The 24,409-nt window shown below is 38.8% G+C and overlaps 1 protein-coding gene across 2 annotated transcripts; it reads right to left on the bottom strand.

Annotated features, from left to right (window-relative positions):
• Window positions 1-3,397: 3,397 nt before the first annotated feature.
• On the bottom strand, window positions 3,398-21,777 carry CTR9 (CTR9 homolog, Paf1/RNA polymerase II complex component). Of its 2 annotated transcripts, XM_074918182.1 has the most exons (25): window positions 21,675-21,777; window positions 19,604-19,702; window positions 18,793-19,032; window positions 18,255-18,372; window positions 17,529-17,618; window positions 17,193-17,341; window positions 16,003-16,110; window positions 15,459-15,566; window positions 15,125-15,361; window positions 14,271-14,360; window positions 14,041-14,169; window positions 13,767-13,950; window positions 12,651-12,739; window positions 12,209-12,394; window positions 11,962-12,049; window positions 11,566-11,714; window positions 9,483-9,599; window positions 9,160-9,305; window positions 7,565-7,636; window positions 6,572-6,707; window positions 5,930-6,076; window positions 5,344-5,501; window positions 4,977-5,073; window positions 4,536-4,648; window positions 3,398-4,279 (listed from the first exon to the last, which is right to left on the bottom strand). In XM_074918182.1, exons 1-25 carry the CDS (start codon window positions 21,717-21,719, stop codon window positions 3,871-3,873), a joined length of 3,504 nt encoding a protein of 1,167 aa, XP_074774283.1. In that variant the 5' UTR covers window positions 21,720-21,777; the 3' UTR covers window positions 3,398-3,870. The 2 variants fall into 2 exon arrangements, with proteins under 2 accessions (XP_074774283.1, XP_074774284.1); XM_074918183.1 differs by lacking the exon at window positions 7,565-7,636.
• Window positions 21,778-24,409: the final 2,632 nt, after the last annotated feature.

Here is a 24,409-nt window from a genome sequence, read left to right as displayed (position 1 = left end):
GACTGTATTTTCCTGTTGTGAGTTAAAGGCTAAATAAAGGGTAAGTCATCTTGGAATCTGAGTGAAAAACATTGATGCAATCTGTATAATATTTTTTAAAGTGATGGGGTTTTGCCACAGTAATAATTATACATTCAGTACTCAAATACAAGAAAATAAAATGGTTATAAACACTACAATAGTTTAGCAAAATATGTTATTGCATTATTATTAAAAACAACAACCATAAAAGTTAAAGAAATAATAAATACGATTTTAAAATAGCAGCTGGAGATCTGAACAAGTTTGGGTTCCAGCATTTTAGGTACTGTACAACTCAGTAAGAAATCATCCTGGCCCAAAGCACCTGAAATCCTATTCAAGTCACCCAAATTGCCAGAGGGGTAGAAAGATTGTTCCTGCACACATCGGTATCTGTGCGAACAGGCTCTGTGAAATTCAGGTGTTCTGATCTGTAATCCACCTGTCCACTGTCCTCTCTTACTCATGGTCCCATGCGGTAGTTGTGTTGACGCTGTTGTTTTAAATTCATATGGACTCACTGCAATAAAGATTTATAATAGGAGTGTGTGCATTACAGATTAACTTACTCCCCCTTCTCTTCAAATTTGGAGACCCTTCATGAGAAAATGGAAATAAATACTTGATGCAGTCTAGTGCTTTAAATCTGGAATTAAGTCTTGCTGTTTGTTCTGCAGCCACAAAAGGTATTTACAGGGGGTCTGTGGTGAAGGAAAGGTTGAGAACCCCTGCTCTAAACAGTGGAACATTTACCATGGAAAGGAACTTATTCCCAGAAAGAGGCCTTTCCTTATAAAAAGAGATACAGTTTTAGCTGCAGTGCTCCTACAGCTCCTGGTCCTGCCTTGTCCAAAGCATTCCTTGGCAGCACATTTCCAAATATATTCCTGCACCTTCCATGTGGATAGACTACTGTTGTTTTCAGAGTTGAATGAGCAGAAGTGGAGATTTAGAAAGAAAATAAATCAATTTATATGCTCCAAAGTGACAGCTACTCCTTCCCACCAAGTACTGACCTGGAAAAAATTTCTGAAAAACTTGAGTAGGTGGATTAAAAAAAAAAAAAAAAAAAAAAAAATCAAACCAGAACAAAACAAAAACCCCAAACCACACAACAACTCAGCAACTTCAGTTATTTGAGTTACATGTGAAGTATTTGTTCTGTGAAGGGCCTAGTCCACACATTTCAGGTTGGTTTGTTTTTTGTTTTAAACTGCTTGCCAACAGCAAACATCACGATCCTTTTCTATTGTATTCTAGAGAAGAAATGCTCACGTGTGAGGAGAGCAAAATACTAAGCGGCAAGAGAGCTCAATAGGAAACACTCTTCATACAGTCATACAACTTGTTAGTGGATGAATAACAAACTAGGAATAAAACACTTCTATAGCAATGCAGTATTACACTTCTAACTCCCTGGATTTTATTCTGGAATAGATTACTGCTTTAAATAAAGGAATTTAACAGCTGCAAGCCAGCCACCTACTTCAGAAGGCAAGGGATGCTGCCAAGAGAATGACAGCAACATTATTTCACCATTGCACTTTCAAAAAACAAACATTAGAAAATATGAATTAAGCTAAAACACAGCTTTTTCTCCAATTACAGCGTCATGTGACTTTTTTTATGTAACCATAATCCCCCCATTAACCCTCCTAATCAAAGGGAAGAAAAAAAATGTTGACTCCTGTTTTTTGGTGGTTTTTTTTTTTTCCTCCTTTTGCTCAGTAAAAGCAGGGTAAGACAGAAGCAAAAGCATCACCTGCCCCTTTCCTTCCCTGCTGATTGGCCTCTTGGATATCATGCATTTTGAACCCTTTCAAGTTATAACCTCTTCTTACAAGCCTCCTGACTGTGGAAGTCTCAAAAAATCCACTTACTTTTCAGACAATACATGTATGGAAACCCCTTTTATTTTACACTTACTGAAAATATTTCTCTCCAACTGGATGTTTGATCTGAAGACCCACTCAGCACTTTATCTGGAGCTAACTTTCACCTACAGAAAATCTATTTTGCTACATACAGCACCAAACCAAGACCTTCAGACCTTTTGCAAGAAAGATACCATTAATAACATGAGAAGGCTATGACAGAAACTGCCTCCAATACATCTCCACGAAAGGCCCATAGTAAGTACTGTACATTTTCCTTTTTCCTTCCCATTGCCAAAAGCTGGTTACTCCCATACTTGACATTGCTGCCAGTGCTCCATTTGTTTCACCTTGCATGTGTTAGTTTTCTTCAGATGCATTGATTTCCTCATGCCACTTTATAGCTTCGTAAGTGAAGCAGCGTGACATGAAGCGTACATACCTCGTCTATCCAGTGCTGCCTTGCGATTCTGAGAGAGGTGAGACCCGGGTCACGATTCTATCAACAGGAGAATCATTTCCTACAAGGGCCGCAAATATTCCTCACGTGTATGTTTTCAAAGCTACCTAGCTTTCAGCCTTGGACTGTCGCAAATCTTCCACCGAAGTGACTATATCAACAAGAAGACTGAATTAAGATTCAGTTTTGCTCTACTCCCAACAGGCATGAGAGCTGTTCTTTACTCTGTTATCAAGCATGTACGTTTTAGGTAAGACCACATATAGAAACTTGATACCAAACTGACCACAAAGAGAGACGTCTCAACTGTTCTACATTCTGTTTTGTCTGTTATGGTTACCAACAGCCCGTAAACACATGAAAAACACATACACAATGAGAACAGCTAACGCTCACGGCAAACCAGAAATAGCAGCATGGGAAACTTAACTTTCAGTTTGTACTGAAGTGAACTATCAGTAGTGACGATCCAGACCTTCCAAAAACAAAGCAATGGGCTATCAACATCCACAGTAATATGCTGACCAGATCTACATAACCTCCTCTTAGCAAATGCTTAACATCAGACTTCATGACCAATGAAAAAACTCGTGCAAAACATGACTTTGTTGTTTTGGTTTTTTTAAAAACTGCAGGGAGAAATCAGCTTCACTTCAGTCTAAAACACAGCAATTTTTCATTGTTGTTCCTGCTGAACACATTATACAAACAAACAATTCCAAAAGCCAGGTACTTAAGCTAAAATAATGTTAAGACTACTTCCTCAAAACACATTCTTTTGTCAAATTTAACATTTTCAGGGTTTCTGTTTATACCTTTTAAGAGGCAAATCACTCCAAGGAAATAAACAGGAAGTTTACTGTGACACTGGCAGCTTTACCCTTCTCAAGTAATATGTAGTTCTCAATTTTTTTTTACCTGCCAATTTAAGTAGTTCACCTACATCTGCACTGTTACTTTATAAAGTCTCTTTAATATCTGCATCTTTTCACCTAATTTAACAAACAGAAGCGAAAGAACAAACTTTTGGAAACATAAGGAGTTGCATCATGAGAAACGTATTCTTTAATAGAAAGTAAGAAAAACCTCCCTACTGACCTTTTATTCAGAATGAGGAAAAAGATAAATATCCACAGCTCTTTATTCCATTTGGTAGGATTTTAAGATCCACCTATGCATGTATAAGCACAGAACACACAGTTTTAGCCACATTGGAATCACCTAAACAGAGATTTTTATGTTCCATAGTTTTTACATGCATTCCATCCTCAGTGTGCTACTGTACTATACTGTACTTCTTCATCTACAGCAGTTTCAACTTAAGAATACAATATAAGCCAACCTAGAGAAACAGGCATTAGTTGCTAATAGAAAGAATCACAGAAAGGTCTCACAACAGTTAACTAAAACATGAAGGGTTTTTTTCTTTAAATCACAGTTTTAAAATATAAAAATTGAATTTTCCCCATCACTGAAACATATTTACATTTTAAAAGGATGGTCTGTAACTTAGACCTAATCACTGTCATCCGAACCACCTTCAGACCCCTCATCATTCGATGCTTCTGGTTCGGATTCGTTGCCAGACCCCCTGCCAGAACCCTCGTTGTCAGACCCTCTCTCAGAATCTCTGTCTGAGTCAGCACTGCGAGAAGCCGGGCGCGATTCATTCTCTGACCCACCGGAACGACTTCTCCCTGACTGTACAGACTCGTTGTCAGACTGCTCCGAATCTGACCGCCTCCTTTTCCTGGCCGGCCGGTCACTGTCAGAGTCTTCCTCAGAGGGGTGGACACTGGACCTCTTCGGACTACCTGCCTCGCTACCGGACTTGTTTCTGTGGTCAGAATCGCTGTCTGAAACGATGCGTTTACTGTGCTGCTGTTCCCCATCGTCTGAATCACTGTTGCTATTCCTAGCGTGTCTGTAGGGAAGAGAAAAAAAAACAGTATTAAAAGATGCTTTCCTTAGCCTAGAAATAAAATGAAACACCAGGATTTGAGTAATGCTAGCATTATCAGAATGAGAACAAGCGGAGTTAATATGCAACAGACAGTGATGTGAATACAATGAAAGGTGTCTCATTATCTTTGCATTATCTCACTGCTATTAACACTGCAGTTTCTCTTGAAAGCGTGCATTGAAACTTTAGCATGTACAAAGTTAATTACAATTCTTACCCGTCATCAGCAATTTTGAGTTTATCCTCATCAGAAGAATCATCACTTGATGAAATGATGGCTTTTGATTTGATCTTTCCTTTCATCGAAGGAGGCAGACGTTCTGGTTTGGGCTGTAGAGAGGAAAAACAAAGGGTTGCTTGTTCATGTGGCTGGTTAATGCATGGAGCCGAAACACAAAAACATATTCAGAAAACTAGACGTGCTTTTAAAAAATTTTCCATTTACTATCATTTAATTCTAGACGGCTTCAGAAATATCCTTTTCATCCTGGAAGCAGCAATAGCAACAGGGGAGGGGGACGAGAGCTCGCTCAAAGGCAGTTTGCTACAAGAAGTTTTGTTGTAATTTTCAACATTAATAAATCTCTCTTGACTAGAGCAATGCTGAACTCCAAGCACATATTTAGAAAGTGATGCAGTTATTCGGGGTTTAACTTACAGCCTTCTTCTTCTCTGCTTTCGGTGGACGTCGTTTTTTAGGTCTTGGGCCGTTTTCATGTTCTTCATCATCGCTCCCCTCATCCGCCTTCTGGGGTCTTAAACACAAACATATTTTATATGATGTAAAGCATAACATTGCAAAACAACACATTCAAAAAATACCAGTCTCAAGAAATGTCTGGTCTATCAAGTGTTCCTCCTTTTGCAGAGTGGCTGTTTCTCATAATGTGCATGTGTAAATAAAAATGAAGCAGGTGACCTCTTGACAACCGCTCATTTTTTAAACCGTTGGGAAAGACTGCATGAGAATATACTTAAAAGCCATACTATTTCTCTGGGAAGTCTAACATTAAAGTATCAGTTACCTCCTCCTCTTCTTCTTCTTTCTCTCACCCTCCTCTTCTTCCCCATCTTGTTCACTACCACTGCCCTTCCTCTTCTTTTTCTTTCTAGACACGGGCAGATCTTCATCACTGTCATCGTTGACAAACTCATCAAACTCCCCTGCTCCTTTTTTGGAACGCTATAATACATAAAAGCCCCACAATATAGCCTATTATTCACCTTCCAGCTAAAAAGGTACCAGAAAATAAGTCAGAATGGAAACTTTATCATCTCAAAACACTTCTAAAGATAGAAACATACAGACCTTCTTGTGCCAACTTTCCCATAATCTCCAGATAGGTACAATTCTGATACCGATTCCAAATTTGCACATAATAAAATAATCCTCTTCTGTTGTTTTAGTGATTGAATAGAACAGATTTTGGTGATGCCACCATGCTTGAAACTTTTAAGTATTTACTTCCAATTTTAACATTTTAATACTAAATCTGTGCAATTTCACTTAGTGCAGCCTAGGAGCTTGAAATTAAAAACTTGCTACTGCGAGAGACCATACATCAAAAGGGGAAAGTGAAGGACATTAAAAAAGAAAACAATTTGTTCTACCCTGCCTCCGCCACCACCACGTTTTTTCTCCTTTGATCCTTCTACTTCACCAGTGAACATCAGAATATTCTTGGTTTTCTCCACATATTGAGCCCTTTGTTCCAGAAGTTTTTTCTGTTCTTCTTTTTCTCTTAGGCGCTTCTCTTCCTGAAACAGAGAGAAAACTAACTATTGAATTTGTGGTGATTATAATTGCAGGCATATAAATTATTTGCTGACAAGAAACTGAAAAACTGATTTTTAACAGTCTATGTCATAGCAGAAGGTCCACATGGCAAAAAAAAAAGTTTTCTCCAAGCCTATGGTAGAGTAGGGAAAAGTCTGAAAGAACTGTTGCACCAAGTGCTTCCTCATCCAGCCTGTCAGTACAGGAATTTGACAGCAGACCTACTGGGGCACCAATTTTACTTCATTATAAAAATAAAAAAATATTTCTGAGGTTATGGGGAAGAAACAGTGATTAGTTTATAAGATTTTCTGCTAGCACTTACTATAACTACAAAAAATAGCTACTAGACATTATATCAGTAACACCAGGTACTGTCACAGAGCAACAAGAGGATATATATTGACAAGCATACTTTTAAAAAGTGAAGTATACGTTTTTAAAAATACAGTATACAGAATGTAACAGAATGAAACCTGTTCTTTAAGTAGTTTTTGGCGAAGCAGCTCCTTCTCTTGCTCTTGCTTTGCACGCAGCTCCCTCTCTTCTTCATCCTGCTTGCGTGCCCGAGCCACGTGATACTGGGCTTGACTCAGTAAGTCAGAGCACTGCCTGTAACATGCAACGTTTTCAAGTAAAGGAAGGTGGCAGACACATACTCCCAGAAGAAACAGTTTTATGAAGGGCACGCGTCACACTACGTTCATACCCCCGACAAAGAAAACAGATTACTTGAAATGGCAAAATAGAAGAGTAGTACAGACTTCTGAGTAAACTAAAGCACGAGTAAGCTACGCACTTTCAATACCCTCTTGGCTCATGTTACAGTGACATCTCTTTTAATATTAAGATCAAAATTTTTTCCTCTACACAAAGTGCTTTATTTAAGATGTACAGTGCATGATGGCCAACAGATGTTGTTTGTATACAGCTAGGAAAATCTTAGAAGAATATACAATAAATGAAACTGATTTCAATAGGCTTGTGTGTAAGCTCATTACCCTGAGCAAAAGTTAAAGCAGACTAGACTCTGCAAAACAAGTTTTTCATGTTTTAATAAATGACCAATGCTATTCACCCATAAACTACCTCAAAAAATCTCAATGAAGGCAAACTTGTTAGATTATTATGTTTAAAGTTGAAACAGTGAGAGCCAGAGATGTTTAAATAAACGTCACTTCACACAGTGATGGAAAATTTGCCATTAAAACAGCTAAAGCTTTGCAGGCTCCAGCTAATAGCAGATACCACACGGTGAGCTTCAGACTGCACAGAACTGTTAGAAAGCAAAACAAGGAGAAGAACGAAACAGTAGCAGGGAGTAGTAACCCTTCACCTGTATTGCTACTGTTCTAAGACATTGTCAGTTTAAATTTTGGAACTCAGTTTTAGTAAGAAAAACAAGACAAAAATATTCCACTTGGTCACTAATAAAGGATTTGTTTGTGGTTTTGGGGTTGGTTTTTTACCTGGCTTCTGTAGCAGCGAGTGCCAAGTCAAATCGCATCTTATCACCTACTTTACTCAAGTAACTAAAGTACCTGGAGGAAAAAACAACAAAACTAAGTAAACATGGCATTACTTACATATTTATTGTGATTTTGCCTTAAACCAAAGCATTTACTCCTGAATTACAATCTTATCAAACTCAACAGATGAGTAAATCTCACCAATTTTCTCTGTGTTCAGCCCCTTTTAATACAACAGTATAAATGTATATTCAGAGTTCTCCAAATTTAAAACATTCTAAAACCACTCTGCAGCAGAACAAAACCCCTGAAAAATTCTAAAGAGAGTTCTAAGATTTCATTTACTGCTCCTAGCAATAAGTACATTGCTGATCCCAGCAGATTTATTCCTTATCTGTCACAGCTTAATTGATTGAATCCAGCCTAAGGAAAAGAAGGAAATCTTATTTTTTAAGTCCTTCCAGAACACCCTCCTTGAACCTAGTTGACAGGCCCTCACGAATACGGCAAACCTTTAAGTAGATGGGTAAGCTGTGATGATCAGTGTCTTGAAAACAGTTTCTTCAATTAATTTAAAGAAAACAACTTCCTAACTTTCAAGGTTGCCAGTTTCTTCCCATATTCCATTAAAGATGTTTTAAATTAAGTGCTTTTGTGCTAGACTGAACTCAAGTTCTTGTGCATATGGAGAAAATAATTTCTTGCTAAAGTTTTAGGTTATTGAAAATATTTTCCAAAGTGATAGACATCTGAAAAATAAAGGCTTTCAAGCAACTTTCTCAAAACAGTAACAACAAGCTTCTAATGGAATTTAAGTTAGAATTTGTGTCTGAATGTTTAGTTTGCATTATGTAAAGCAATAGAATTGTGAAGTGCTTGCTTGTATGAAAGGCTTGCTTTAGTTGCCAAAATTACTGAAAGGCAACATCGATCCTCAACATAACAGCAGAGCTAGGAACGCATAAAGCAAGCACCAGGTACACCAGCAATACCTAGGAGCAGAGTAAGTGATTGAAAAAGATGGTTACAGTTGGATCAGATTAATCACACTGTTCTCTGCCCAGATTTTATTCTTTCTTTTAAAAGGAGAACTAAAAGATCCCAAACACACTGAAACTCCTTCTGTTCTTAAGACATGAAAGTACTTAGGCTTTATTTGCCAAGGAGGGCAAAATTAGTTTTCAAGAACTACCAGTCATTAACTAGCCTTATATAATATAAATAGGTTTGCTTTTGAGCCTTATAGGCTGTTTTGAAAGAAATCATCAAAAAAAGTGTTAAGTTAGTGGAATAATTTTCAACTTTTTATTTTTCAGCTGTGCTTTTCCAGGAAGAAGCACATCTTCATCATAGTAATATAAAACCCTTTGGGAAACATATTGGCCACCTGGCCAAACAAAACTGGCTCTCGAGCAAGTTTGAATACATAGTTTTGTCAGGCTCAATCTTTATTTTCCTACTAGAAACTCTAGAATTACGTACAGCGCTTCACAGGAGATGATTGCTTGTCTAACCAGATCTGTGAGCTATGCTGCAAATTTACCACAAGGGAACAACAAAATAGATGATAATGATTAGAAAGAAATCATCTTTACCTGTGGGCTAGCTCCAGTTCTTTCACAGCATTAAGCACCTCCTTTAGATTGCTTTTTTCATCTTTCAGGACAGAGGTAGCTAGTCTTTGGAGCACTAAAGCCACATTAAACATAAGGACTGTATCACTTGGCGCTACATGCCTGGCCTGTAAATAAAAAGCATGTTGTGAAGATGTGCTGCAGTGTGATACAGGGGTATACTGAAGTGCCATACAGAGAGTAAGCACCATTATTTCAATCCAAGACTACAGAATTTAGAGACACCAACATGCACCAACTCACAGTAATTTCACTCTGCGATATACGATGTTTTATATTCGTACCTTTAACAAAGTTTGTTTGCATTCCTGTAATTTCCCACATTTGAAGAGCGCCCGGGCCAAATATAGTAATACTTCAGTATTTTGATGCTTATAGAACTTCCTGAGGCAGTTTTCATACTAAAAAAAAAAAAAAAAATTAAAAAAAAAAAAATCAAAATAAGAGGTGACAATCATTACTTATTTAACCTAACTCTAGCAACTGTTTCTACTCCTAAAAAGCATTACTGCTAATATGCCTTTTGTTTTTTAAAGTGTCATGCTACATAGATGCCTCCTTTTCACTGATCAGAAAAGTCTTTCTGCTGTTCTGTAGCAAGTACCTGATTTTCCTGAAAACTGACAGCAGTCCAGGAGGCTCTCTAGGCCTTAAAATACAACAGAATAGTTACAATAGGTGGTACTTGCAAAGTCCAACAAACATGACTTATTTTAAGTGCACTCAATTATTCTCTGCTGTATGGTGTGAAATCTATTTTCTTTATTCATACAAGATATTTTATAAATTGAAACATATTTAATGTAGTAATTCCATATATCTGATGCAATTAATTTAAAAAAAAAATTCCACGCCTTTCAGATAACTCAGCAATGTATTTGTTTTGTCCACCTAGCTGAATAACTTGGCATGCCAAGGGTTATCTAGTTGTCTAAAGTGTAAAGGAAGACTTGTTACTATAGGTTTTATGGGTGTAGATTCAAAGCTTCAGTTACAAAACCTGCATCCTTTTCAGTAACAAGTGCCTTTTGTTTGACATACTCTTTTCTCAAGGAATCATTCACCCTTTCTAAACCTCCAAAATAGTAAGAAACACAAAGTCATTTTTATTTCCAGCTCAATAAAGGAACTGCCCTAACTGTAATGCCTGAAGTCACTACTCTTGGATCACACTGTTGTGAGCACCCAATTTTCACTCACCATTAGAGTCAAAGTTTTCGTATTTAGCCTGTGTCTGCCTCGGATTTGTATGCTTTATGGTAGAGTATAGTAGAATAATTGTTGTGGCTGTAGTAAGCTAGACTATTCAATTCAATTCATCTCCCTTTGAGTCCAGTATCATGTATCTCAGACTGTGGCTTGTACTGGCTGCACAGCACAACCCAGGGAACAATAAAACGCTGCAGTAAATAAACGCATTTCTACTAACAGCTTTAGTTAAATATATTAGCAAATGAGTACAACATTTTTCTGACAAATCAAAAGGTGAAAATGATACCCAGTTTCCCACTGTAACTCAAACACAACAGAATGAATCTGATTGTGTTACCAAAGCTTTTTAACAGTAGTTCACTGGAGGATAGGGACTAGTGAGGTCTTGATCAGACAAGAAAGGCCCCGTATCTCTTCCTTATGACCACCACAAAAGGCTTCAACATTCCTTTAAGTATTTCTGAGCCTCAGTGTGGACCCACTCTCAAGGAAAGAATATTGTCCTTAGCTTCTGTCCTGTTCAGCATAGGCTTTTTTTTTTTTTTTCCCCAGCTTACTTGTATGCTTTTGATCAATTGAGGGAATTTAGTTGGAATAGGTTGATATTTGGAAGTTAGCTTGCTTGAGCAGGGTTGAACCAGATGACCTCAACCAATTTCTTCCAACATGAATTCCCCTGTGATATTAACTTTGGTGAAAGAAATCATGGCACAGTCAGCTTTTCAGTCAGCTCCAATTATTACTTATGCAATCATTTGCAAGAACAAAAGCAGGAACTGTTGCTATTAAAAAAATCCCAGCAACAAATTGCATTTACTTTCTTCAGTAACATGTGAATGTAAATCACATACAGTTAACTACACTGACTGAAACCTCTCTCGCTAAAAATTAATTCTGTGACCAAAATTCTAACCCAATTATGTTTTAACTCTGCTAACAAAAAAAAAAGCGTACAAATGGTAGTTGCTTTGTTACCCCTTACCCACATTTGGCAGTTTGGTTTTAAATCTAGACTTGACAGCTAACAGCATGCTAGAAACAGACCTAACTTGTTAAAATATTATTCAGAAACTTTCACAGCTGCTGTAACAGCAGAGAAACACCCAGAAAGTCACCTAACCCAACATATTATTTAGTTCAATTTAGAGATGTTACCATCTGCACAGCACTGATGTACTGTTTCTGTTCTACGTAGATATGTGCCAAATTCAGCCACACATCACTGATATCTGCTGTTGCCTCTCTCACTTGGGCAAAAACATCACGAGCTTCACGGAAATATCCTTTATGTGCCAAGACAGCTCCTAAGGGGAGAGTAATATTTACAGTGTAAGCTTCCAGGTTCATGTACTATGTACTCTTACCAAAGAAAACAAAATATTGCCTGAATGAAGTTCCCCATTAAAAACTAAGTGACATAGTTGCACATGAAAGCTACTCTTTCCTGTGCTCCACTACATAGCATTCAGGCCCTGAAAAACAATTCTATACTAAAGCATGAAATGTAAGAATATCATCACCTCTGAAGGAAAATTAGAGTCTAATATTCACCTATGCCATTAGCAGCATACAAATTCTTTGGATCATTTCTGAGTACTTGCTTGTAGATTGCTAATGCACGGTCTTGATGACGCTTCTCCTGCAGAATGAAGTACCTCAGTTGATCACTCATGATCTACCCAGAAATTTTACACACTATAAGATGCCAAATAGGCATCAAGGAAAGGCTCTGAGCAGCTAAGAGCCTACAAAAGTTAAATAAATAAAGCCACACACAGGGCGGACAGACTCCCATTACCTTTTCTCTGTCCCTTGTAGGTTGGTGTAGTGTCTGTAACCAGACGTTGCCAAGAGCCAGCATGGAGTAAGTATCATTTTGTGTGGAGGGCTGTTTCAATATCCTTTCAAATTTCTTCTGTCCTGGACCCCATTCTTGTTTAGCCAAATGAAGATTGCCAATCAGAGACCAAGCATCTGGATGGTCCTAAATAAAAATTCACTGTAATTTGCAAAAGCATCATTTTCCCTTGCAAGGTTACATTTTCAAGTATAAAATGCTATTTTTCTTAAATAGAATTCCATATTTTGAAAAACCATAACAAAACACACAGACAACAGATTACAGTAGTATTTTCTTCCACCAATTTAAGTGAACAAAATCAACACGCAACAAAAGGAAAACAAAATTTTAAGGTAATATTTCAAGTGTTTTAACTTTAAACATCTAAAGGGTTACAAACCTGATTTATCTGAAGTGCTTCTTTAAACCAATCAGAAGCCTCATAAAAATTTCCTTTATCCCTAGCCATAGCTCCCAAGCGCAAGTAGCCTAAAAATAAAAGTGGAAAATAAAATTTTTTAAAAAAATCAGGAAACGGGTTAAAGTTATCTCAAACAAAGAAAATATTGGCTATGCATGAATTTCAAAAGCAATCTTTTTGTTGGTCTGCCAAGGACAGCAAACATCGAGACACCTTTCAGACCCTATTCACAATGAGACACACCACATGAAGAGGAATGTCCATCCACAATGGTGATACAGAAATTGCAGATTTCTAACAGTTAAAGTAATGTGAATGTTTTTCATTAGTTTTGGAGGTTAAAGACAAATGAGAAACCTCAAAGAAAGGATACATCAGTTACATAACTCTCTCCCTTCACTTTAAACAGCCCTCCCAACTCCACAGTCTTTAGGAAGAGTATCAGTTAGCAGGTGACAGCAGAAAACAAACAGGGAAAAGGCTGTAGGTGAGGCTGGGGCATGCTGTGTGCTGCAGCTTGCTGAGCAAGGGCTACCACCTTGCCTTTGCAGTAAATATCACAGGTCAGCTGCTTCAGGGCAAGAGGAAAAGCAGAGTGAGGAAGAAAAACAGGATGTGCCATAGAAGCTGTGCTAACACCCTCACCAGCTCTTCTTCCCTGGAGGAAGGCCAAGGTCCGAGATAAAATGATTCTCCCAAAGGGTCTCTATTTCCACCCACACAGGCAGCACTGCAAAGCCTGGGTGTATCAAGTGGATGGCCTTGATTGCACCCGAGGGCTGAGGTACCAAGGCTTTGTTAGGGGTGGGGCACAAGTACACAAAGGCATGCAAGTCTAGATAAGCTAATTTTGCTAGATTTTTGGAGTACAGTATGATTTACCAATAATTAGAAGGTTTAAAGCTGGATATTAGACTATAAGGATGATGCAGGGCTTAAAAAAAAAAAAGGTAGGGAAATAGCATGTAGGTAAGCCTCAAAACTACTCTGAAAAGAAGCGAAGACAGATATAAGGTGACCAGAAGACACTGTAAACGGGAAGAATTTTGGGATTAAAAGGAGGACTGTGAAACTAAAATACCAAATGTTTCTTACAATCAACGTAATTAGGATGTTCTCTTAAAATGTTTTTATAGAGTTTTTCCGCTTCATGAAATTCACACATCGCCTCGTAGAGTCTGGCGAGGTTATAGGACGTTGTTACAGAGATAGCGTTGTAATAGTGCTCATCATGTTCAGCTTCTGCTTTTGCACGATCCAGCGATGCCAAAAAGTATTTCTAAAGTATAAAAAGAAAAAAGGAATAAAGCACTCCAGAATATTCTTAAAGGAAAACTTCCAGGGGATCAAAATGTGAGGAAGCACAAACCTTTGCTTCTCCTAGGTTTCCCAGCCTGAAGTGCAGAGCACCCACATTATTCAAAATCTCTGGTGGGACATCAGCCTGTACTTTCTCTTGCAGAATGCGTGTGGCTGTACCATAGGCTGACAGTGCACCCTTTACAAAGGAAGAGAAAGGGGATAAAAGAAATAAGAGAATGAGCTCTCTGTGCTCATGAGAAGCACACACATATTTCACCAGGTGTATATTAATAATACCTGTATATCAGTCTGTTCCAGAATTTGGGCTAGCTCAATCCATGCCTCTACGTCATCAGGATATTGTTCTGTGACTTTCTTTAGATGTCCCTGAAAAACAGCAAAAAAAAAAAAAAAAATTATGCCTCTTTGCAGACACACAAACTGTTAAAAAAAATATATAAATACAATCAAAAGAAAGAGTGAATGTATTAACCTTAACACTAGAAAGATATTCCACACTGCAAAAGAAAACATCTTAAATATCTGTACAATTTTGTCACAAAAAACCTGCATTAGTTTCCTTCCTTCAGTACTGTATTTTTCTGTAGAATATAAGACCTGCTTGAAGTCTTAGAGAAGCAGAAACTATTACACCAACACGAGAGGCAAGAAAAATGATGTCTAACATTTTTTCTATTTAGTTACCCAACATTACATTAAAACACACTTTCATTTAAAAAAAGCGTAACATTGTCCTTCCAGAGAAGCTAAGACAAGTGTTTTATGAAACTCACTAGCTAATTTGCTGTCTTCAGGAAAACATTAGCTAACTCACCATCTTCAGAGAATTATAATATATATGGGAGGAATTCTGCCCTTTTCATAGTACCAAATACAAACGTGAGGCTGGGGCTCCTCTAAGTTCCTGGACCTGCTTTAGCCAGAGCCCTGTAAGAGTCTCAGCTTTGTCGAGAAGTTGTGCCTCTCCACAGTTCAGAGGATCTCTCATGACAGCCAATATTAAATATTCTATACCTACAGCCAAGTAACCCTGAGTTTTATGCAGCTTAAGCTACAGCCTGATTTCAAGTCTGATTTTTAAGTTCTACTCTTGTATGTAAAAGCATGATGTTGGCAGAAGCAAAACTCACCTTTGCAATATCCCGTTTCTCCTGGTCTTCTGATGCCGCATAAAGAGATCCAAGGATTTTCATAGTCTCATAATTGTTAGGATAGGCTTTCAAAACTTTTTCAAAGCATTGTGATGCATTCTCTTTGTCCCCTCGATAAATGTACATTTGACCCAATCCAAAAAATGGAAGTACGAAAGAAGATGAGGCAAACTGAGTGGCCTGGTAATAATACTGGAAAGCTTGATCATAATCTTCCTAATGAGAAAGAAGTAATCAAAGAACAGGTAAGCTTTGTATGAACTTTTATAAGACAGATTTTTAAATTGTAATCTCAGTTTGAAAACTGCCCTACCTGTACATGAAAAGACCTAGCCAGCTGGTAACAACTCTCTGCCTGCATTGCTTCAACTTCGGTATTATGGAAAGCATGAAGAGCCAAGTGTTGTACTTTACCATAGTCCTGAAAAAAAGGAAGTTAAATGAAATTTGAAAGTCTTCACTTGATTTATGGTGCAGTGATTTATTATTTAAACAAGGATAGCTGGAAAATACAAGAAATCTTTAGCCATAGCACTGACTAAATTAATAACAGGTTTAGTTTTACTGGTTACCATTCTTTTCTCTGTTTTGTATTTTAAAGCATGGAAGAACAAAACCAAACCAAACACCAAAACAACACAAAGGTGACCCTGACTTAAGAAGTAAGCATACCTTTTCTTTTCTTGAAAAAGGTTTACAGAAAATTTAAGTCAAAACCTTTACACCTGTGCACCTAGATTAACACTTCCATATTAGGCACCACTTAGCCTGACGAAAAGAGACTGAATCTAAAACCACAGTCCTTGTTGTTCAGAAGTTATCAAGCATTTAACTGTAAAATTCCACAGACCTCTTACCTTCTTGAAGAAGAAATGATTAGCCAAGTGGTTCAACACCATGGGATTACTGGGATCGATTGTGTAAGCCCTAGAGAGGAGCTGAACACCATTCTTGATGGAATCCGCCTAAAGGAAACACGGGAAGGTATCAGCACCATCTCAACAGCTCTACCTTACAACATCTTCAAAACTTTTTTTATTTTTCCTGTGACACAGGAAACTAAGTAATTTTCAATCATTCTGTGCTAACAAAAGATCTTTCTAGGGAGCTATGTGTTCTACAGACACCCTAACACTAAATGTTAGCAACATACAACTTTTTTTTTTTTTTTTTTTTAAACCACTAACCCAAAGATCCTATCCTTCACTAATAACTTCCTTGGCATGGATTAACCATCTCAGATCTGATGATCCCAATTAAGCTATATGAGCATATGTATTTTTCTAGTGATAACATCTAGAGAGGCAGGATCACCACTTTATTGTAGTTTCATCAGCCTGGTTCAAATTTGTTCTTGCCTACTCTTTGGTTTACCACATGGCATGCATGCCAAGGCAGCTTAAATACAGCTTTTACACTTGTTTGAAAGGTTATGTTCCTTAAAGCTCAGGACTAATCTCCTGAGACTAGATCTTTCATCTTGACTTTCCTGTTAGCATGATGCTCTTCCAGCAAAAATTCCCGATGATCTGGAAAAAAGCTGCCATTGCAAGTGAGGTCTTCAAGTATTTGAGGACTCGTAGAGAATCTCAAGTACGAACTGACTTAGTTACCCTTCAGAGTCACAAATGACTAAGCAAGGCTGGCTATTATACATATTATAACTACTGCTCATTTAAGTAAGATTTTGAAATCTGCACTTTTGGGTTTTTTAAGTAATTTGACATGCATTCACACATCTCCCCGTGGATTTTTTATTATTTTAATTAAAATAGTTGACCTAGCACTGTTTTTCTGTACTCAACACCTCTATAAGGAACAGAGTTAAAGGTTTTTAACAACAGAAAAAAAAAGTTATTCAGAATGTGCTGCTCACATCACAAGCACATATCTATAACATCATTCAGTAGTGACACAGACTTAAAAGTGATTTAACCACAAAGGTTATTGCCCCTTTTAAAAACTGGACTACCTTTCGAAGGATAAAAAGTTTGCTTTTTCAGATAAGAAGTAAACTGAGTACAAATCCTTGTGAAGACAGACCCACCTCTTTATTATTGAGTTCCAGAACAGCCAGTCCCACCAAAGCCCCCACGCATTTTGAGTTTAGCTCCAGAGCCCTGCTGAATGCTAAGCGAGCTTTTTCCAGCTTGTTCAGTTTCACGAAGCAGTGGCCCATTCCTAATCGAACCTCAGCTAGAGAACAAGATGACATGATTCAAAATACCAAAATTTCAACTTTATGACCTTTTTTACATTCTGGGGGCTGGGGTTTTTTTGACAGATACAGATCACAAAAAAGCCCTTTGATATTTGAATTAGGAAGACTTGAGTTAGCTTGCAAGCCCAGCAAATACTTCCACTAGCAAATACTTTGTCTTACCTGGGCAACCTGGATAGGTACGCAATGCTTTCTTGTAGTAGGCAAGGGCTCCTCTATAATCCTTCTTGTTGAAAGAAATGCATGCTTTACCTGTTGTAACATACCAGTTACCAATAAAACAGAAATATAATCAAAGTAGTTATAAATCAGAAGCCTATAAGTATTATTTTATGCTGTGCCAATTTTCAAAAATTACCATTAAAAACTAACAGAAAATTCAGACAACTACAACTTATTACCTTTGATGGTGCAAAGTATATGAAAAAAATCAAACATGGGAAGATTAAAGTTATATTTTCATGGTTTTCAGCAGAAACTTAAAATTCTTTCCTGGTCCAAAGGAAAGACACATACTAAGACTAGATTAATTAGCAAACAAATTAAAATACAAGTGTTACAGCTCACTGACCCCTCACTGCTGCTGGTATCTTCACCTTTGACAGAGTATACAACTTCCTTGGCATCATCAGGGATATATAAGTAGTTGGACTGGACACAGCTCTCAGAATGTGCTAGCTAGCATTATACTTTTTCCTAGCTCTTCCACCTAAGTATACTTCCCAAGTTTAAAGTCATCTCTGTCACGTGTTTCTCATCAAAAGCGCACACTTCTTGATCACATTCTTTCTCTCTACTCACATACGCACCCCCTTCTTAAGCACATAATTCATTCCAAAACTCAACTGGAGAGACCAGGTTTTTATAAAAATACCCATAAACTCATACCGAGAAGGGCAGGGATATTATTTGGAGACTGGTTCAGCACAAAGTGGAATTGTGCATCAGCTTGGTCCATCTTATCACCTTCAAGCAGACAAAAGCAGGCTCTTCCCAACAAGTGATTCTAGATAAGGAAAAAAAAAATGGCAATACATTTATTGTTGTAAAACGTGAAGATTAGACTACATGAAAGATTAACTGGCTATGCTACAATGCTTTCTGTAATTCATTTATTTCTCCTGCATTAGGAAGAAAAATAAAACTAAAAAGGTCTTTTCCATCTACTTCTAAAGTTCACATATCATCACGCAAGAGAGCAACAACCAACCCTCAGGCTGACTGACGTAGTTCTGTCCAGCGTCCCAAGCTAGAGGTAATTATTCTTGGTGGCACTACGCACATTTCAGGTATTTACACGTTCTGCTTATATGTGCTACACTTACAGACTTTAAAGCCTGAGCAGTTCCTATCCTCCCTCCGGTGTTTGCTTTAAAATCGCTAAATAATTTACACATACGGATTTTTACCCAGATTTTGGTTTTACCTGATCATACATGATAATTTTGTCGGCCATAGTATACAGCAAGGTAGCCTGTGTAATGAGCTCCTTCTTGTTATCTTTGTTCTTCTCCTTCCGAGCCTGCTGTACATAGTACGCTGCCAGAGTATCCAGACATGTCATCTGATCTTTCTCATGGTCTCTGTAGTCCAAGTTACCATCTATGCGTGCAGCTTCCAACAGCTTCACAAAGTCTTCTGTTTTTCCTTGTTTGTAGTATTCCAGCTATAAAACATACAGGTTTAACAGATGATGCTAACCCAGTGCGTAAGTAACATCTCAAGCTGATGCTTTAGGTGTCACACAAATTCTTTTCCAGAATGCAGGGACAAATCAGACATACATGTAGGGATAATCAAAGGCATTCGAAAACCACCAAATATTTTTCTGTCACCACCCCAACACTGAGACACAAGTCTTAGAGTGATTTATAAGTGAAGAATCAATTGTTTTTCCTCTGAACTACTTTGACTTTTTGCACATTTCACCATACTTTCCATGCACTTTTTTTATGAAGTGCATAAACAAAGGCACAAACCAGGATAAGTATAGATCAAAAAACCCCCAAATTCAAAAGCAGGCCTCAAACAGCATTGTTTCATGAAAAAAGAGGAAATTAAAATCCTAAGATGCATATGTCAAATCAGAAATATCTGGCCCAGAATCAGTGACCGAATAACTCTCTTCAGAAGAGTTATCTTTATGACAGCTATCCCTGTCATAAAAGTAAGGGAGTGGAAAGTATTACTTGATTATCTTAAAATATAATATTTAAATTAAAAGTATATATACTAACCGCTAAGGCAATCCATATGTGCAGCTGAGTATGTTCCTGTTTCAGTATACTTATAACCTCATCACCCTCAGGTAACTGGTCGAAGTCAAGCTCAATAACCTGGAACCAAACAATACAGATTTTCTTTTCACAAAGCATTAATGATGTTATTTATTGCTGAGCTCAAAGGAAGCTGGACATTTCAGAGCACAAAACAGAAATAATTATTTGTTTAAACATGGTTATGGACAAAGGAAGTGATAATGTACTACTGTATTCTGAACAAGACAAAAGTGATGGCCTCTCACAAATATCAGAGAAAAGACAGCCCAATGTTTGGGACAGTAGTCGGGGAAAATAAGCAGAGATGCTAACTCAACTTCTTCTACCATAGATTTCAGGCTCAGAATTTTTAAAGTTCAACTAATAACCAACATAACTGCACACTGCTGAACTTCTAAAAGTACCTGTATTACAGGTAATACAAAGATCTAGGATACAGTCAAAATCTTCCAAGTAGTCAGGTGTTGGAGAATAAATACCTAGGTTTTATCTCGGAGCCCTGAAATTTTGTAAAGTCAGCTTTATGCCCAAGAAAATGAAGGGATTGTTGAAGTGACAAACATTATAAAGAACAGGCTAAAATTCTGAATATTAACAACGACAGTCATCATGAGCAAATGCGAGCATTGTTTTGCAAGTACGATTTTCCCATGTTGACCCACTCTTCTGATATGGAAAAGGAGGAAAAAGGAACAGATACTCCCAAGGTGGGATGTTTGGGAACAGATCTTAACTGACTGTTAGTTCACTTGCTACTCAGTCATGCTGCCTTTAATATTGGTCATCTATGTTACAATTTATTTCACAGCAAGGAAGAGGTGTAGTTGTAGTACCCAGGCTTGTACCCTGATTACCAGTGCAGAACTCTTTCTCTGAAGATTGGATTAGAGCAGCCCAATTTATAAGGGTTGCTAGTTCTAACTGTTCAAAATCTGTGAGCATCAACAAAAATATTTCTGTTACTATTGTCACTTTCAGTTTGTCCTGCACTGTGCCTCCTGTTTGATAGATAATGTGGTTTTTAAATTTGGGCAAGATCAAGTATTCGTGCTGACACCCCAGAGATAAATTTCTCTCACAGGGAAAAAAGCTCTCCAATATGTAATCTACAGAGAGCGAAGTACTGTTGTGAGACTTAAAAACTCAATGGCAATCATATGAACATTTGTTGGAGTATGGACACATACGTTCACAAAAAGAGTTCTTCAACCCATAAGTATATAAGAACATATAATGTTTCAGTACCCTACTTAGCCACAGTGTTTGGTATCTGCTATGGAATGATTTAACTTAAAACTTTATAAAACCCTGCAAAGCTCCAAATACTTCTACATCTTTTAACCTTGGTTCTTGACAGTCTACCTTAAACAAAGTTAAATTAATTTCTAAACTCACATTGAAAGACCTTGACGGAGTGGACCTCCTGCCCTACCTGTGCCTATATCCCAATTCAGGAACACGCATACTGTTTACAAATCAGTGCAGCCAGAAACATCAGCGTCCAACAAACTAAGGGGAGAATTTAGCTGGACAATACCACCACACGCAAGCACAAACTAAAGATGAGGGACTGCTCCTTGGGGGACAGGAGCTGTCAAGCTGTGTCCCGTCTCTCAATCGCGGCAGCTCCTAGCAGGTCTTCCCTCCCGAGGGCTGCCTGCGCCTGGCGCACAGAGCGCGGGAGCGGAGGCGGCCCCTTCTCGAGAGACGCGCGGTGCCAGCGGCCCCGGCCAGCCGGCCCGCCTCCCCCAAGGGACACCGGGCAGGGTTACGGCCAGCACGGGGCAGGCGCCGTTCGCCGGGGGACACTGGAGAGGGCAGGCCGGGGTTTCTTTCCGCAGAACGACACGCCGGTGTCCCCAGCAACCGGTTCCGCTCAGGGAAGGGAGCGACGCCCCCCCTAAGCCCGGGACAAAACTACCGAGAGGAAGCGACGACCGCCCGCGCCCCGGCGCGCAGCCCAGAGCGCAGCCCTTCCCTCCGCGCCCCGGGGGCAGGCCGCGCCGCCCCCTCCCGGCCCCCAACTCGCCTCATCGGTGTCCCGGAGAGGGATCTCGATAGACCCCCGCGACATGGTGGCCGGCCGCCGAGGAGCCGCCGCGGAGCCGCCGCCGCGCGCACTTCCCGTGCCCAGCGCCTGACCCGGACGTGCTCGGGCAGGGCGGGGGGCGGGGCCGGGCCCCGCCACGAGCCAATCCCGGCGGCGCGCGGGCCTCGGCACCGCCTCGTGCCGCCGCGCGAGGCCGAGGCAGCGCTCTGAGGCGGGGCGCGCGCGCGGCGGGAGCCGCCTGGCGGGAACGGCCGCCTCGCCCCGCCCCCCCGCCCCGCCCGCGCTCCCGCCTCGGCGCTCCCGCCCTGGCGGCGCCTTAGGGCGTGAAGCGTCCCCTCAGGCCAGGGGGGCTCCCTGGGGACTGCGGACAGGTATTAGTCCCGCTGACTTACGCGTATGGGTCAGGTGTTCACCTGTAGGAACGCATTAATGTAGTGCCGGGAGATAACGGCGTGTGTCCGCGCGCGGTGCGGCAAACTGAACAGGTCTGCAGCTGGTCTGGGTCACAGCCGCGGCTCCCTCCGGCCGTGCCTCTTCTCATGTCGTTTTACAGTCACTAAGGGTTTCCAACCAAGTGCACTGAAATGTCTGGACTTTCCCCGTCTTTGCTGAAAAACAAGGAGTGCGTAAATCCAAATCCACGCTCTCTGACAAGCTTAGTTGGTGTAATATCGTTAATACACATCTACAATTTCTTTGCCACCGTGTGGCCAACTATTTGCAAATTATCCACCTGCTTTTAATGACAAATACTGAACCTGATAAAGTTCTGAATCCTGAGCCTAGGCCCTGATCCTGGGACTTGCTTTGTGTGAGGCGTTCAGCCACATGGAGGTGCATGAGCACAGAAGAAATTAAAAAATCGGGTTCCTAAGTTGTTTTTTCTTTCCAATTGCGATGGCAGATGCACTGATGTATTTGGATAAAACACAGCATGCATCATAACATATGACTAATATTAGTTATTTTTGCAGCTGTACCATGGGAAAAAAAAAAAAAAAAAAAAAAGGTAGTAAGACTTAAAAGATCCACTGGCACATTTCTACTAAGAAGATTAAAAAAAAAAAAATCGGTGACATGCTACTTACACAGCTTAGTAAACCCTAAAGCAAACTTGATTTTGTCCTCTAGCTAACCATCCACAAAATACAGAATGTGGTCTGAACTGATAGTCATAACTATAAAGCATTAAATTACTAAATTTTATTTAAAATTTTAATTGTGAATTGCTATAATAGTATCTATTATAGTAGTAACAACTAGCTTACTTGCAGTGTTACCTGTTCTCCGAAGCCAAAGCAAGTAGTATTTTTAATTAGTTAACATTCTGAATCCCAACTTTCAATTTTTATTTATGAACTAATTATACTGAACCGAGCTACTGATTTCTAGTATAGATTATTTGCTAAGAGAATTGGTGTCTTTAAGATTTTACTTAGATGTACACCTAGAGAGATACGAATTTTTTCTTAATTTACTTGCAATGAATTTCAGGAATGTTGCCATTCTGTATTCTATCTCTTTTTGAAATATTTAATCTTACCAAGGCTTACACTTGAACAGACCAAAAGTTTTAAAAAGAAAAAAAAAAGTTTGAGATGGAGACTACACTGATTATTCTCTGCCAAAGCTTTCTTCTGGGAGGACTCCTTAGTTCTGATACCATGTTCTTTGAAATGAAATTGCTCAATACACAGATCAAAATTACCTGATGTTTTAACACACTAGTAGCTAGCCCGAGAACATTGAGATCTAGCATCTCTATCATCTTCTAGTCTTTCTGATACAATTATTTTTCATAAAATGTTTTTTGACAGGTACTTTGACATAAAATAACAGCAGATACTTTTTGTAAAATGCTTGAAATAAAATACGCTCTCCATGTTCAATGGAATGTTATTTGTGTACTAAAAATTGAAGGTAGGAAAAAACCTACAAAATGAGTACATAAATCAATGTCTTCTGCTACTATAATTGCACTTTTGGACATGTTACAAAAGTAGTGGAGGGACTAGATCTTATTTAAAACATCTCCTCCTTGCTTTGTATCACTGTTAAAATCACAGTTATTTTCATTCTGAAATCTGTACATGCTCTCTAAAAGCCATGGGTTTAGCTGAAAGTTTAAAGAAAGGAAAACACATTATACAAGCAAGTACTTGAGTGTAGAAGTCAGTTCCAAAAATAACAATGAACACTTGTGCTGAAATTCTCAGGAAGGATGAAGCCTGAGAATCAGCCTGAAGATGAAGAAAGCTTTTGGGAATATGTCAACAAATCTTTCTCTGTTTCCTGGGGGTGGCTGGTTGTTTTCAATGTCTTTTTTCATTAATGTGATTTATAATATAAACTATATACTGACTTCTATACATAGAAATTAAATAGAAAAGGCAATTAATTTTCATGTCTCTAGCATCCATAGTATTTTCTCTGATTATTTACTTTTCTGCTGTCCCCCTTTTTTTCTTCTACAGAACCCTTTCCACTTTTGTCTAAGCACTTAAAGTGACAACATTTAACCTTTTTGTACTTATCCTGGCAAATGAGATCATTCAGATCTGTTCAATAGCCTGTGACTGCAAATACCCCTTATCTAGTTTTTTAAAAAAATAAATTAAAAGCTGATGTAAATCTCTTTTTCAGCACACAGAATTCTAAAACTTAAAGCCTAATGTGCTTGAAAACGTGAAGAGCAAAATCCTAAGTCTGCATGA

This window comes from Athene noctua, chromosome 14 (genome assembly GCF_965140245.1).
Source record: "Athene noctua chromosome 14, bAthNoc1.hap1.1, whole genome shotgun sequence".
Taxonomy (NCBI): domain Eukaryota; kingdom Metazoa; phylum Chordata; class Aves; order Strigiformes; family Strigidae; genus Athene; species Athene noctua.
This window is presented reverse-complemented; position numbering and strand designations above follow the sequence as displayed.